Genomic DNA, 15,378 nt, shown 5'->3' with positions numbered 1-15,378 from the left:
GATCTGGGGGTGATCCAGGACAGGGGGGCTGGTGTCCGGAGTATGAGGGAGTGAGTCTGTGCGGGGCGGGAGGAACGCTTGCTTGCTGAAGTGAGTGGGGCATGCTGGATTTTACAGCCAGTTTGTTTTGTTCTTTCTCTCTTCCAGTCAGAGAGCAGATTCAGTCTTCAAAACAATTTCTCCCCATTGAACGCCTTAAGCTTCGGTGACAGTGAGAACAGTATGTACCCCTTATGATGAGCTGTCCCATCGTGCTTCTGGGAATGTGAGGGGGGCACTGCCCGGGCAGCGCCCCAAGTGAAGGCACAGGTGTATTATTTCTAACATGACCAGAGGTCTGCGATCTGTAGACTTAGTCCTAGCACTGAGAAACTCCTGTTTCCAGAAGGGACTCCCAGTTGTTGAGAAAAAGATGATTGGACACTGCTGAGTGAGCAGGGGCTAATTTATATTATTTTTAAAGATAACAGCTATTTGCTACTGGATTTCTAGATTAAAGATACTAACAAAGTAATGGCCGTGGGGGAAGGTTTCAGAAGTTATTATTTCCTGGCTTTTCACAGCTTAAGGACAACTATAGCTGTCTAGAGAGTGTGGTGTGGGTGCCATTTGCAGTGCTTAACATATTTTAGGAAAGCCAGCAATAATAGTGTCTCCTCCCTCAAGCACCATCTTGCCTCTAAGCTGATCCTGTCTGAGGATAGAGTTTCGACAGGACTGTTTAATGTTGGTGATGAAGTGTGTCATCATGACATCCTGCAGCTGGCCCACATCGCCCTAACGGGACACCTCTGTGCCTGGCAGCCTTTGCAGGTTCAGCGCACCCGACTGGCCGTGCTGCAGGTCTGGCTGGGCACCTCCCTCCCCGTGCTGTTGTGCGTCTTTGCAGTGGCATTAAAGTGCTTAACGTCAGCCAACCCGGGAGGAAGCCATATCTAAACCCGATGTAATGGATGGAATAGTGCTTTGGCTTGGGTGGTGAAGTGGAGAACTGAGGTAAACAGTGCATTTCAGTACGTTTAGCAGATGTTAAAGAAGGTGTGGGAAGGAGACAGCAGCTCTGCTATTTTACTTAAAGAGCCCGCGAGCTCGACTCTCCTTTTACGCTCTACTTCTCCTGACTCCAGGAAGGATGGCGGCCGTGACGATCGCGACGGCGCTGCTCTTCGGCGGAGTGGGCTCGGCGACAGGGCGGGGAGCTCCCGCCCCGGGCACCCGCAGCCGCGCCAGGGCAGCGCGGCTCCTTTAAGGGCGGGCGGGCGCCCGCGCCCCATGCCGCTCGCGCCGGAGCCGGAAACGTCGGTGGACGCGGCCCAGGGCCTGTGGAGCCGGAGCGCTGCGGCCCCGCCATGAGCCGGCCGCCGGCCCTGCAGGCGCAGACCTGCGGCCCCTGGGAGATGAAGGAGCGCCTCGGCACTGGCGGCTTCGGCAACGTCATTCGCTGGCACAACAAGGTAGGTGGCGGCTGGCCCCCCCGGCCCGGCCCGGCCCGGCCCGGGGCCCGCGCTCAGCCGAGCCCGTGCTGTGTCCGCAGGAGACGGGCGAGCAGGTGGCCATCAAGCAGTGCCGGCAGGAGCTGAGCCCGCGCAACCGCGACCGCTGGGCGCTGGAGATACAGATCATGAAGAGGTGAGGCGGGCCGCCCCGACGGCGGACGGCGGCGCTGCCGGCCCTCGGCCTGGCGGTCCCGGCCGGGCCGGGCGGAGCCCAGTGCCCACTCGCCGGCGGGGCGGGCCGGGCCGGGCGGAGCCCAGTGCCCACTCGCCGGCGGGGCGGGCCGGGCCGGGCCGGGCCGGGCCGGGCGGAGTGGCCGCCAGGCGGGGTTGCGTCAGCGCCCCCCTGGGCGCGCGAGCGGGGGCGGCCTTCGAGCGCGGGTCTAACGGCTGCGCTGAGGTAAATGGTGGGAGAGGCTGTGGGCCGCTGGCTGCCTCTTCGGGCAGGGTGCCCGACCCGCCACGGGGGCAAGTGCGTAGAAGTACACGCTAAAGAAAACTTGGCGTTGTGTTTCGTCAGTGTTGGGTCTTAGACTTCCTTCTTTGGTGCTTCTGCCACTGCCTTCAGCGTTACAATTGTGCTACGTAGCTGCTCTTTTGCCTAGCTTAATGTCTGTGCTGGGTAGTCCTTTGGGGCATTGGATTGATTTTGTAGGATGCAATGGTCTGATTGTGGTTTGGGTCTTTTCTGGAGAGTGGCAACAGAGTGCGTCACACTCCTTCGCAAGGCACATTCCTGTAGCTCCTAGGCAGATCTGTGATGCACGTGCATTGAAGAAATGCACTGACTGCACATGAAGTGCATGGAGTTGGGATGAGTCTAGATCCATGAAGGATGGATGAATTGCAGACCTTTAGAATTCACTAGTTCAGTTTCTAAAAGGATTAATGTCCTTGTAGGACTTTGCGTGATGACCATGAGCACGTGAAACTGCATAGCTGTTGCAGAACAATCGTCTTTCAGGTGTTACCCTGGTTCTGCTCATCATGTGTACTTGCCTCATTTCCACTCCTCAGGCTGAACCATCCCAATGTGGTGGCTGCCCGTGATGTCCCTGAAGGGATGCAGAAGCTTGCACCAAATGACTTGCCATTGTTGGCCATGGAGTACTGCCAAGGCGGAGACCTCCGCAAGGTGAGGTCCCTGGAATGGTGACCAAGGGCTTGATGAGCTTCTCAGCTGATCCTAGGGTTTCTGTTGAAGTTTCCCTGTAAAACCTCTGTTTTCACATCCTGATGCTTCCTAATTCTTGTCGTGGCACCCACAGATTTTGGTGGGTTGGTCCTTGATATTATGTTCAGCTTTTGAAGACTTAAGTGCTTTCTGAAACTTTTTGTATTTGTTTGGCTGCATGTGACACTGTGAGGAGTTTGCACGTAGAGGATGAGGGCATGTGTGAGGGATGTGTAACAGGATGTGAGTATGGCCAAGACCATCGTAGGGCAGGGTACATCTGTGGGCTATACCCTTCCTGAAAGTGGTTAACTCCTATCTGTCATAGGAAAAAAATAACACATTAATTGTAATCTTACTGTTTTTCTAACCTTTGCTATAATCTGCCCATAGATAAAACCCAGAGCTTAGAGCTGAGATTTGAGCTGATACTGCGAGGAACAGGGGAAATGGCTATGAAGGATGGAGCAAGTAGAAGGAAGAGAATGGGGATGACACTGACTTCTTTCACCCACTCTTTTCTCCTCCCATGCGGTTAGACCAAGGCCTGAAGCTGTAATTGCTGCAACCAGAGGTCACAATCCCAGAGAGTTTTGTGCCTCTAGAGAATTTCATTGCTGTTACTGGAACTTCTTGCATTCGTGAGAGTTTGTGGGACTGTGAGCCTCACTCATGATTCCGGAGGGAAAGACTATATTCTGTGGTGTTTTCTTGCAGTACCTGAATCAGCTGGAGAATTGCTGTGGCTTGCGGGAAGAAGCTATTCTCATCTTGTTATCTGACATTGGTAAGTGGTAGCAGTACCTTCAGGTGTCTGAACTGTTGAAGCCCTTTCAGTGCTGAAGCCACTCTAAGGATATGCAGCAGTGACCTTATTGACTCCATCTTAGACTGACGTTTGAAGAGTATACTTGTTTCCTGTCTTGTTCTGCCAGCCCTCCTGGTGGGAGAACCAACCTTTGATTTTTGTTCTTGAAAATGTAGAGATGGATTTTCTTGCCCAGCAAAAATGCCGCTCAGAATTTCCTGGAAGGTTCTGGATAGCTGAACACTTGCCAAGTGACTCTGGTTTACGTTGCACATCAGTCTCCACCCTCAGCTTAACAGCTGATCATCAGGACTTCAGAGTGTGTGTGATCAGTGGGTTTCTATTAGCATTTGGGCAACCACTATGTGGAATTTTAGACAGTTCTGGTGCAAAGATTGCCAAGTGCTGTCTAGAGCCTTTTGGGGTGGAGTTTTTTGGTCAAGCTATGTTGTGATCTTACTGCGTTGTGGCTGAGGCAAAACTGGACAGGTGCTAAGGCTTTAGAGAGAAGATATTTAAGAAGTGCGTTTGGGGCAGATGTATGCTTAGAAAGTGAGCTTGTGGCAAGAGAATAAACGTGCATTTGTCATTACTTTTACTGCAGGTGTGGCTGTTAGGCATTATCTCCTGTCCTTTGTGTTCCCAGAGCATTTGTATTCTGCTGCCTCATCCTTGTACTCCTTAGTGACCAGGAAATGATACTGAGTGCTGACCAGAGACAATGGCAGATCATGTTTAGAGTGAAGTTTGTGTTCACATGCCTCTGTGTGTATGGGAAGAAGGACAGACCCAAATTTTCAATTGTATGATCTGAACTGTAGCTGATAAGAAATATTTTTTACTATTGACATAACTTGTTCTCCTGATCACTTACAGTGCATGCCTAGCTGGTCTTTCTAGGGTTACTGTCCTTAAGGAGAAGGACAGTTATATTGTTGATAACTTCTGAAAGTCTAGCTGGATCATTTTGCACTGAACAAGAGAGCTCTGTCTGGGAATGCAACGCTGTCAGAAGGGACACAAAGTCTCAGCAGAAAAGTGAGTCCCTTTGGCTCAGGCCTGAGTCATGTCTGAAAAGCACAAACTGGAAATGCTGCCAAGTTTTGTTTTTCCTAGCACCATGATTTTTCTTCTTATCCACAGGAGGGGAGATATATTAAGGTACTACCTTGAGCAAGTGTGAGAAAATAGAGGGCATTTATTCTGCCTTTGTGTATTCTTAAGATGAGATTTTTGTCTTTCTAGCATAGATGGAATTCATCAGTCTGCCAGTTGTGGGGTCTCAGTGGTTCTGAGCAGAGAAAGTATGTTGCACAGAAATTTCCTGTGAAGAATTTTGCAGGTGAAATGAGGAGAAGACCACCACCTTGTGGACAGGACAGAATGAAGTGACTGGCAGAGCAGCTTTTGGATTCTAGGTTAAGACTGTTGAAGAAACAGATGGGTAAAGAAAAGCTGAGTATAGCCACTCGATTGCCCAGCCAGGATGTTAGCACTGATGAGTTATTCTGTAGGCAATTAGAAATATCTGGATTGGTGACCCTTGTCCTTATAGGAGATTTCAACTTGCCAGACATCAACTGGGAATATCATACTGCTGTGACGAGCAGGTCTTGGAAATTCTTGAAGTTTGTGGGAGATAACTTCTTGTCACAAGTACTCAGCCAACTAGGAAAGATGCCCTCCCAGACTTGCTATTTGTGAATAGAGAAGGACTTGTGGGGGATGTGATGGTAGGTGGCTGTCTTGGCCACAGTGATCGTGCAATGGTTGAGTTTAAAATTTTAGTGTAATGAGAAAAAAGGACAGCAGAATTGCTACCCTGGGTTTCAAGAGAGCAAACTTCAAGCTATTGAGGGAGCTTTTTAGCAGAGTACCCTGGGAATCTGCTTTTGAGAGCTTAGGAGTCCGTGAGTGCTGGTCAGTTTTTAAGAACGACCTTTTAGAAGCAGAGGAGCAGGCAATTCCAGTGTGTCCCAAGTCAAGCAAGCGGGGCAGAAGATGAACTTGGCTGAACAGGGAACTCCTTATAGAGCTCAAGAGGAAGAAGAAACTGTATGATCTCTGGAAGCAAGGTCAGGCTTTGCAGGAAGATTACAGAGCTGTGGTTCATATATGCAGGGTGAAGACATGAAAGACCAAAGCTCAATTAGAGTTGAAACTGGCCAGTGTTGTGTCAGACAACAAGAAAGGCTTTTTAAAGTCCGTTAATAGCAAGGGGAGGTCTAAAGAAAACATTGGACCGATACTTGTTGAAGATGGTCACCTGACTAATAGGGATGAAGAAGAAGTGGAGGCATTCAATGCTTTTTTTGCCTCAGTCTTTAATAATACTGATAGACCTTGGGCTGCCTGGTCCCCTGAGTCAGAGAACCACAAGTGTGGGAACAGTGACTTTCCATTTGTGGACACTGAAATTGTAAGGGACCAGCTGTGTCAGCTGAACATTCACAAGTCCACGAGGCCTGATGGGATTCACCCCAGAGTACTGAAGGAGCTGGCAGATGTTACGGCAGGACCCCTCTTGATCATCTACCAAAGATCTTGGGAGTCTGGGGAGCTCCCTACTGACTGGAAGCTAGGCAATGTCATTCCAATTTACAAGAAGGGCGTGAGGAAAGACCCAGAGAGCAAACTCTGATTGTGTCCAGAAGTGTTTGATGCCAACTCTTCCTCTTGCACTTGGTGTTTCATTGTATGTTTGATAGTACAAGATTTGACCCAAAAGCTATGCTTATACTGGGTAGAAATGAATCTTTACTGAGCTCATGCTAGGTGCTGTTACTTACACTCTTACAAGTGGCTTTTTCTGTGTCTCAGCTTCTGCTCTCAGGTACCTTCATGAGAACAGGATCATCCACAGAGACTTGAAACCAGAGAACATTGTGCTGCAGCAAGGAGAGCAAAGGGTAAGCGGGAACCAGGTGTCTCTGCGTGCACAGACAAGTAAGTGTAAGAGGAACATGCATGTGCTTCATGCAGTTACAGTGGTCCCTCTGCAAGAGCACTGAACCCAGGATAACAGCCAGCTCAGATCTCCGTGTCAGATGAACAGTATTTTGTGTGCAGCTGAGATGAAAGGTTGTATTAGACTTCTGGTAACACCTCACATTTTGACTTTCAACTATTAAGGAAAGAACCAGACTGTACTGATTGACCGAAGGTCTGAATTAGCAGTAACGTCTCCAGCTCTGTGTGTATCAAGCCAATGACAACTTTACATACTTTGTGGTTTTAGGAATCTACAGGAGCCTCCCATTTCTGCTTCCATCTCTTCATTGGCACCTTTCCTGCATACCTTTGAAGAGCTGAACCTTTTCTTTTTCTGCTGCATGGTGTGCTTTTAACAGGACTTCTCTCTAGTGTTCTTATTCTCTGTTGTGTGTTTCAGTTAATACACAAAATCATTGACCTTGGTTATGCTAAGGAGTTGGATCAGGGTAGCCTATGCACATCCTTTGTTGGGACTCTACAGTACTTGGTAAGGAAGGAATTCAGCTAGAAGAGCAGCTACCACTTTGCATTGGGATAGAGTTAACTGTTATCAGGCTTTGGGCTGGGATGAAGTACTTGTCCTGGTATGGGGTGCGTTTGGGGTGCTGCAGCTAGCAAAGGTGACTGTTTTTTTGCTGACACTGGGTTTTCACAGTGTCTGCTAGCTATGTCTGTTATAAATAAGAAGCAGGAGTGCCAATAACCTCTGCTGTTCACTTTGAGAGGATCTCAAAGCTAGTGAGAGGCAGAGTGTTCAGCACTGTCTTTAATCTGTTGTACAAACGTTAATGAGCTCTTAAGGGACAGAGAGAGTGAAGAGAGAGGTGACTTTGTCTCATGTGTGTGTAAACTGTCTCAGGCTCCAGAGCTGCTGGAACAGCAGAAGTATACGGTGACGGTGGATTACTGGAGCTTTGGCACACTGGCCTTTGAGTGCATTACAGGCTTCCGACCATTCCTACCCAACTGGCAGCCAGTGCAATGGTGAGTGAGCTGGGGCCAGGTGATAAGAAGAGTGCATGCAATGCGACTATCCTGTTTACGGGAAGTAGAAGTGTGGTCCCTTGATTCTTAGGCTAATAGCCCTATCTCTATGTTCCTTGCCCTTATGGAGACTGACTCCCTTCACAGGAGTTTGACCTACCTGAGCAAGTTCAGCATTCCTAATACTTGCTCTTTGGGATCAGGACTGACTCTGCAGGGCAGGTAGCAGAAACCAAAGTGGCATCTGTATTACATCCATCAAGAGTAGCTTTAAGAGCCTACTAACATGCAGGCTGGGAAAGGCAGGTGATTATTTCACCATTGTACTTGCTTGAATTTATTAGGCATACAAAAGTGCGACAGAAGAGTGAGCTGGATATTGTGGTTTCAGAAGACTTATCTGGAGAAGTCAAATTTTCTAGCAGTTTACCCTGCCCGAACAATCTAAACAGGTGAGGACTAGAAATCTGTTATGCCATGCTGGGATAAACTGTTTCTTCTGCAAAAGGACTAGGTTTATATTATATGCCTTACTATGTTAATCTGTGAATAAATTGAGTGCATGACACAAACAATGCTTGTGTCCCTTGTGAGACTTGTGTAGTTGTGAGTCTCTTGTTTCTGCCTTCTAAATGCTGCATCGGGGGCGGGGGGAAGTTGTTTGTCAGTCCTCCTGCAGAGACCAGGCCATATGGTGACTGCAGATGCACTTTTACCTCTTCTGATCCCCTTCTTGTTTTGGTCCTTCAGTGTTTTGGCTGGGAGGCTGGAGAAATGGCTGCAACTCATGTTAATGTGGCACCCACGGCAGAGAGGTACAGATCCTACGTATGGACCCAATGGGTGTTTCAAAGCTTTGGATGACATTTTGAACTTGAAGGTGAGCAATGGGTCTGTATTACCCTGAAAAGTTTTCCAGAGAGCAGTTGCCTGTAGCCCACGAGAGAAGAGGCTTGAGTCATAGACCTAGGAGGAGGAGCAGCACAGAATCTCATTTGGCTGTCTCCTGACAGCTTGCTTATTTGAGGACAAATACTCCCTGAGCTTGCTGGGAGTAGCAAATAGCTTCTGTGTGTGCTTGGTTCCATATTCTGGTAGAGGATTCTGCGGCTGAAACTGTTTAATTGCCATGTGGCCTCTCTTCCAGTTGATGGAGGACAAGGACTTTGGCATAATGTTATGAAGTAGCTGCGAAGTGACTTCTTGAGCCCTGCAAGCACTTTGAACAGTTTATCGGTGGCCAGTGTCTCAGTCCTGAGATCTCTGCTCAGACATGACCAATGTATCTTCAGCCCTTCTCATGTCACACTACTCTTCTTGTAGTTGCTTCATGTTTTGAACATGGTTACGGGAACTGTACACACCTATGCTGTGACAGAGGACGAGACTCTGGAGACTGTGAAGGCCAGGATCCAGTCAGATACAGGAATCCCAGAACAGGACCAGGAGCTACTGCAGGAAGCCGGACTTGCATTGTTTTCTCAGAAGTTGGCCACTAAACATATAGCTGATAGCAAGGTGAGTCTGGATACTCCCTTCCTTGCTGTTGAGTGAATCAGCAGGCACTGCTCTCGCTTTGGGAGCACAGCACTCCCTGCTATTCTGGCAGGCTTTTGTCATAGTAACCACACAGACCTAACAGCCCTTGCAGAATAGGCACTCTGTTGCCTTTGGTGTTCAGTCTTTGGCTGAGGAGGAACATTCTGTTCATGGTGTTACTGAGGCTTGCTTTTTCTGAGAGAACCTAGTTGGATCTTTTGTCTTCTGCAGGTGAATGATACTGCAGCTGCAGACACAGACCTCCTCTTCCTCTTTGATAACCAGAAAGTTGCCTATGAGGCTCAGGTTGCTTTGCGTCCTCATCCAGAAAGCGTTGACTGCATCCGTAAGGACTTTCTCTAGCATGAATGTGAGAGGTTGTCCACGTTGAGAGGGCTGCCTGTGTTCTGTGGTCTGTATCATGTGCAAAGAGTAGAGAGAGCTGTTGTATATTGGGACCGAGGAAGCAGTAAAAGGGACTGGCATAGCATTCATTCAATTTGTCAGAATAACTGAGGAAAGGAAGTGTTTGATTTTGATATACTGGGGAAGCTGCATAGGGGTTAGCCAACTATAGGCTTTGCAAGAGGTAACATGCCCCTCAAAGGAGTGATGTTTTGGTCTGTTTTGTCATGTGATAACACTACTTTTAGGCTTCATGCTGATACGTACGTTTCCCTCCCCCCCTCCCCCCTCTGTTTCCAGTTCAGGATCCAAAGAAGAATCTCCACTTTTTCCAGCTGCGGAAAGTGTGGGGTCAGATCTGGCACACAATCCGGATGCTGAAAGAGGACTGTAACCGGCTTCAGCAGGGGCAGCGAGCAGCCATGTACGGTGGCAGTTTCTCTAGAATACTTATCTCTGCCTTTGTTCCCTGGTGAAAGGGAAAGGACAGGAATGGGACCCTGTTGGAATGGGGAAGCCCATGAGTGGAGCCGTTAACAATTAATGAAAAGCTGAGAGTTCTGTCCTCTGACACAACTGCTTTTGCGCTCACTGCTACACTCTGAAGTATCTACTTTTGATATAAGTGGAAGTCTGCATTTTTAGTTCGGGAGGGTAATAGGACCTTCTTCTTGTCCATGCAGGATGAATCTGTTGCGTTACAATAGTACCCTCTCGAAGATGAAGAATTCTATGGCCTCCCTTTCCCAGCAGCTGAAAGCAAAGCTGGACTTCTTTAAAACAAGCATCCAGATCGATCTGGAGAAGTATAAAGAGCAGATTGAATTTGGAATTAGTGAGTATAGCATCTGGCAAACAGAGGTCTTTTTATGCCTGTTATCCCCACAAAGTATCTACCTTTTCCTGTATGAACCTGAGAAAAGCAATCCTTCTTCTCTCATTCCTGTAGCTTCTGAGAAGCTGCTGTTTGCCTGGAAAGAGATGGAGCAAGCTGTGGAACTTTGTGGGCGAGTATGTTTCCAAATCTAGCTGCTTATCCTAAAGAAAAAGAGGCTTGTTTTTCTTTCCTTTTTTTTTCTTTTTTTTCTTTTTTCTTCATTGTCCTCCCTTAAATAGAAACTTCTTGTGTCTGGGCTGATTCCAGATGTCACGTTGCCTTGGTTTGCACCGTTTTTGTCCATTGCCAGTACTTCATGAAGCTCACTCTGTTTGTAAGGCTTAGGGGAAAAAGGGAGATCTTGGGAAATGTGAGAGGAGATTTTGCAGTGGTTGTGCTCGGATGTCCTGCTGACCCAATCCTGGAGCCAGGATAGCTGAAAAGAGGACATGGAACATAGGTTAAACTGAATGGGAAAGCAAACGATTAGATGATTGAACACAAGAATTTTAAGCATCAGTCTTGAATTTTGAAAAGGCAACAATTTCCCATTCTTGGTGCATGTTCTGCACCTGTTCTCAGTAAGGGATTCAGCCTTTTGACACAAGACAGCGTAACCCCTGTAAGTAGGGCTAAGGACCATCGCTCCCAGATGAGGAGCGAAAGGTAACTACTCGATATCTTACTCTTTTCCAACACTTGGTCCTCCTCTGTTGGGAGGAGGCAGAGGGCAGAATGACTGTCTAACAAGCGGCAGCTTCTGCATGTGAACGAGTTGAAGTGAAAAGCAGAATTTGGGATGTGGTTGTGTGCTGAGGGAAAAGGGGAAAAGTGGTGAGGGATAGGATGAGAGAAGAGATCTGGAATAGCCAAGGAAAAGGAAGCATGATGGCCTGGGAACTACCAGTACATTTACTACAAAGTCTGACCCTTCAATGGCTCTTTGTTGCAGGCTGAATTTTTTATCAAAAAATTCTTGGAAGTTGTTTTATCCCAGAGCACCAAACTCATTTCCTTGAATTGAAATTATTCATATTCTCATTTGTCTTTGTCCAAGGCTGCTGTTTGCATCTTGCTGATGTGAGTGTTTAGAACTGTGAATGAGAAAGGAAGAACCAGTGTGAGTGGTAGTGTCTCTTAGTCCCATTGCTTACGTTCTGACCTGCTTTCAGGAGGATGATGTGGATCAGCTAGTGAAGAGGATGATGGCCCTGCAGACGGACATTGTGGACCTGCAGAGAAGCCCACTAGGTCGTAAACAAGGAGCAACACTGGAGGATTTGTGAGTTGAACTACCTTGAACTTCAGATGCAGGAGTATTGCTAGCTAAGCTTATTCACTGCAGGACATTACAAGTGCTCTCTTCAGCCCAAATTATGGGGGACTGGGAGGACTTTGACACTAAAAGACAGTTTTTGACTCCTTACCTATCATCAGTCTGAAATGGCAGACTGGTATATAAAAGATTTGAGTTCTTGAACGACTTGTTCGTAATTTAGGTTCTAGAGAAGTCCTTTGTGTTCTGTGCCTTTTTCTTCTAGAGAAGAACAAGCCAGAGAGCTGTACCGGAGATTGAGAGAGAAGCCAAGAGGTAAAAGAAGTTCAGCTTGCTTTGTGTGTATAGTAACTTTGGAGATGTGGTAACGAGCACTGAGAAAACTTTCTCTGCATTCTAGGCCTGCCCATAGGCTAGATGCACATGGACTCTACTGGACTCACCTTTTTTTGGAGAGGGGAGTCAGGGAGTCAATTTTAAACTAGGCCAGCCTTGCTTCCTTGATGCCTTCTGAGCTCTTCTCAGAGCAAGCTGTTGCTGCAAGCATATGCTGCTGCTTCTGTGTAGGAAGGATGAAAGACACAACTGTTCCTTTGAGCAGCTATACAGCCCTAAAGCATTAGACCCACCCTGCCAACTCTGCTTTCCAGTTCTCATCATTCTGAAGAAGGTGGCTAAAATCCAGTGCAATTCATCCCACTCAGACTTGCATGCCCTGAACTTGGGATGTTTCAGGATTGAAGAAGCAGTGGAAACAAGCTACTAGGAATCCTCTCTCTCTGCTGTAAGCCTACCTTTCTGTGTAATACTCTGACTCTCATTACAGATCAGAGGACAAGTGGTGACAGCCAAGAAATAGTACGACTGCTCCTACAGGCAATCCAGACCTTTGAAAAAAAAGTCCGAGTCATTTATGCTCAGCTCAGGTGAGCTTTGTAGACTCAGCTTTTATGGAGGGTTGAGAGAAAGCGTTTTCTCTTTCAGCAAGAGGTTTTGTTCTAGACGTTTAAAAACCAGTGCGTGCAGCTAATGAGATCTCAGAGTGTTACAGGAATCAAGAAACTTCAGAACTGTTCCCCTAGTGCAGTTGCCCATGTGTGATCTGATTTTTTTATTTTTTTTTTATTTTTTTTTTTTTTTTAAAAATAGTAAAACTGTAGTTTGCAAACAGAAGGCACTGGAATTGTTCCCCAGAGTGGAGAAAGTGATGAATCTGATGAATGAAGATGAGGAAACAGTCGTTAGGCTTCAGGAGAAACGACAGAAAGAACTGTGGAACTTGCTGAAAATTGCTTGTGTAAGTAAAATAAAAACTCCAGTTTAACCTGAAAATATGGTTTGTAGCACAGGTTACTGAAATAATTAGTAGTAAATTTAGTATGTCCTATCGTTCTTTTCTCTGTTATTTTGAATTAGTATTAAAGCCAAGTTCCAGGCTGTCTCCTACTCCTGGCTGCTGGAAATTAGTGGAAATAATTGCAATCTGAATCTTCTGTGTTTTCTTCAGAGTAAAGTACGTGGTCCTGTTACTGGCAGTCCAGAGAGCATGAACACATCACGTCTTGGTAGCCCTGGTCAGCTGCTGCTGCAGGTCCCTTCTGGAACCTACAATTTATCAGAATCTGTCAGGAAAAGGTGAGGCAAAGGCTGGATTTCTGTAGCTGCTAATGCTAGCACTACAAAGCTGGAGCTTCTGCTTTGTGAAATAATGACACACAGGCTTTCTCACATTTTACACTTTGTGTTCAGCTTCCATTGTCAGCAGTCTTTTCTACCTAGTAGCTGGACTTTCTGGCGCTTGTGAATCTTCCTTATGAAAAACAGGGAATAATGTACAGCTTCACTTCCCCCTGCCTCAATAATAAAGGGTTGGTTTTATCTGGAATGGTTGGGCTCACTTGAAGTACACTGCCAACAGGAATTGTTGGAGCATTGTCATGTAAAGTGATAGTAGCTGAGCTATATCATAAAGGAGAGACTGCTATAACCAAGCACATGTAGTTCTGGCTTGCTTAAATGAACTGGGTCACCAGTTGGAATGACAGACCTTGGTTTGTTTATTTGTACGTTGCTTAATCCTTTAGTTTATAGGCTGTTCTGCAACTTTTTCTCTAGCAACAGTGACTCCACATAGTAAGAGCCCAACTCCAGCTTGGAACATGCTTCCTTTCCCCTGTCCCAGTAAATCTGGGGATGCTACCGACTTTCCCAGTTGCAATATGAATTACTAGCTTATGAGCTGACTGGTAAAGGTTAATACTTTTCAGTGCTCTGCAGCATACCTGCCAGAAACAATTCTAAAAGGTAGAGGCAGCATCTCTTTAAACAAAACTGCCATGGAAAATAATTGTGTAATAATTGTCTCTTTCAGTGAGGAGCTACTGCTGGAATCACAGAAACTCTGTAGCCAACTAGAAAATGTGATGCATGACACAATGAAGGATCAGGAGCAGAGCTTCATGGTAACATATTTGATATTCTTCTATAAATGGACTGGGGAAGCTCATGGCTTCAAACTTCTGCTTGTGTAACTTTGCCACCAGTAAGTAATATGGCTGATAGAAATCTACATATTACTCTTTTGGACAAGGAGAGAGTAGGATTTGTGGGAGAGAGATAGTCAGCAGTTCAAGTGGGAGAGTGGGTGCTTTCTGATGTATTCCCTGCTTGCTGAGAATGGGAGCCATGCGCTGGGGACTTAAGTTGTGCTGAACAGTAAAGGACAGGGGAAGGCACTTGGCTGTTTTACAAAAATACTGCAAAATTGCACTCTTAAAATTGGAATGGTCTTGTGGTGGCAATACATTGGTAGGCAGGGATGCTTATTTAATGAAGCAGAATATTGAAAAGAAAGTAAAATATTAGAGAAAATAAGTAGCTTAAGGGTTTCCTGTACAGCAGTTGCATGGTTCATCGCAAAACTATATTGACCAACTTGTTCACAGTAAAATTTTTAAATCTTTTAAATTGCTTCCCCTTTATTCTGGAGAAATCTCAACTGCAAGCTAGTGTTGAACTTTGTAATTCTGTTTATTCTTTAGGCTCTAGATTGGAGCTGGCTGCAGCTTCAGGTAGAAGAAACAAACAGTCCAGAACAAACCCAGATGTAAAATCACTTCGGTTGCCTCTGAAGACATGCTACTTCAGGAAGCCAACTGTGAAAAGCTGCTGCCTCCAAGAAGGGAAGTTCAAGTGCCGCCTCCTACTGTCACCTACTGCTTACGTGATACACGTGGCCTAGCTTTTAGTATCCACCTTCTGGACACTTTTTTCACAAAGATACAGTAGGAAACGCCTGTTCTAACTGCTTGGAAGAAGTTCTTAATCATGCCTTAAGACAGCAGATATTCTTATTCTGTCCTGATGTATCTTCCCTTAGGCATCACATGTGGTTGTTTTGCTGCCTTTTAGGCTTTCTAATGAACAATGGACAACGCATGCAATCAGCTTGCACAGTCAGTGGTAGATGTCACCTTCCTAATATACTTGAACTGTGAACTTAATTTCTTAACTTTGCTGATTTGCACTTTTCTCCTTAAGTGTAACGGTTGTACTTACCTAATACTTGTTTCCTATATGGGAACGAAATTATCTAAAACATGTAAACTTTTGGTTTGCTTTTTTTTGATACCCTCAATAACATTTTGATGAAAAAGCTGCTTTCACTGTGCAGGTCTCTAAAACATGAGAAGTGTCAGGATGTTACCCTAGAGACCACAGAGGAAGTCTTCAGTGTACATGTATAGTTTAACAAAGCATTTGCAGACTATTAACCATGCTTAAAGTTGCACCAAAAAACACCCACAGCTGGATGAGAGACGAGACACA

At 46.3% G+C, this 15,378-nt stretch overlaps 1 protein-coding gene across 2 annotated transcripts; it reads left to right on the top strand.

Annotated features, from left to right (window-relative positions):
- Window positions 1-843: 843 nt before the first annotated feature.
- Window positions 844-15,209, top strand: IKBKB (inhibitor of nuclear factor kappa B kinase subunit beta). Of its 2 annotated transcripts, XM_050910329.1 has the most exons (22): window positions 844-996; window positions 1,128-1,454; window positions 1,535-1,629; window positions 2,511-2,628; window positions 3,385-3,454; window positions 6,296-6,384; window positions 6,867-6,956; window positions 7,329-7,453; window positions 7,798-7,905; window positions 8,204-8,333; window positions 8,777-8,971; window positions 9,224-9,338; window positions 9,698-9,821; window positions 10,081-10,232; window positions 10,347-10,408; window positions 11,447-11,556; window positions 11,816-11,865; window positions 12,377-12,476; window positions 12,700-12,847; window positions 13,058-13,185; window positions 13,922-14,012; window positions 14,592-15,209. In XM_050910329.1, the coding sequence occupies exons 2-22, from the start codon at window positions 1,350-1,352 to the stop codon at window positions 14,658-14,660; spliced, it is 2,274 nt and encodes a 757-aa protein (XP_050766286.1). In that variant the 5' UTR covers window positions 844-996; window positions 1,128-1,349; the 3' UTR covers window positions 14,661-15,209. The 2 variants fall into 2 exon arrangements, with proteins under 2 accessions (XP_050766286.1, XP_050766287.1); XM_050910330.1 differs by lacking the exon at window positions 6,867-6,956.
- Window positions 15,210-15,378: the final 169 nt, after the last annotated feature.

The sequence above is a fragment of the Gymnogyps californianus genome, chromosome 23 (assembly GCF_018139145.2).
Source record: "Gymnogyps californianus isolate 813 chromosome 23, ASM1813914v2, whole genome shotgun sequence".
NCBI classification, from domain to species: Eukaryota; Metazoa; Chordata; class Aves; order Accipitriformes; family Cathartidae; genus Gymnogyps; species Gymnogyps californianus.
The sequence above is the reverse complement of the archived record's forward strand: the minus strand, read 5'-3'. Positions and strand labels throughout refer to the sequence as shown.

Bases quoted from the DNA above. Each gene is read 5' to 3' on its own strand.
- IKBKB (XM_050910329.1), top strand. From the start codon at position 1,350: ATGAGCCGGCCGCCGGCCCTGCAGGCGCAGACCTGCGGCCCCTGGGAG. The intron at 8,972-9,223 runs GTGAGTCTGGAT...TGTCTTCTGCAG, and splicing joins AACATATAGCTGATAGCAAG to GTGAATGATACTGCAGCTGC. The intron at 12,848-13,057 runs GTAAGTAAAATA...TGTTTTCTTCAG, and splicing joins ACTTGCTGAAAATTGCTTGT to AGTAAAGTACGTGGTCCTGT.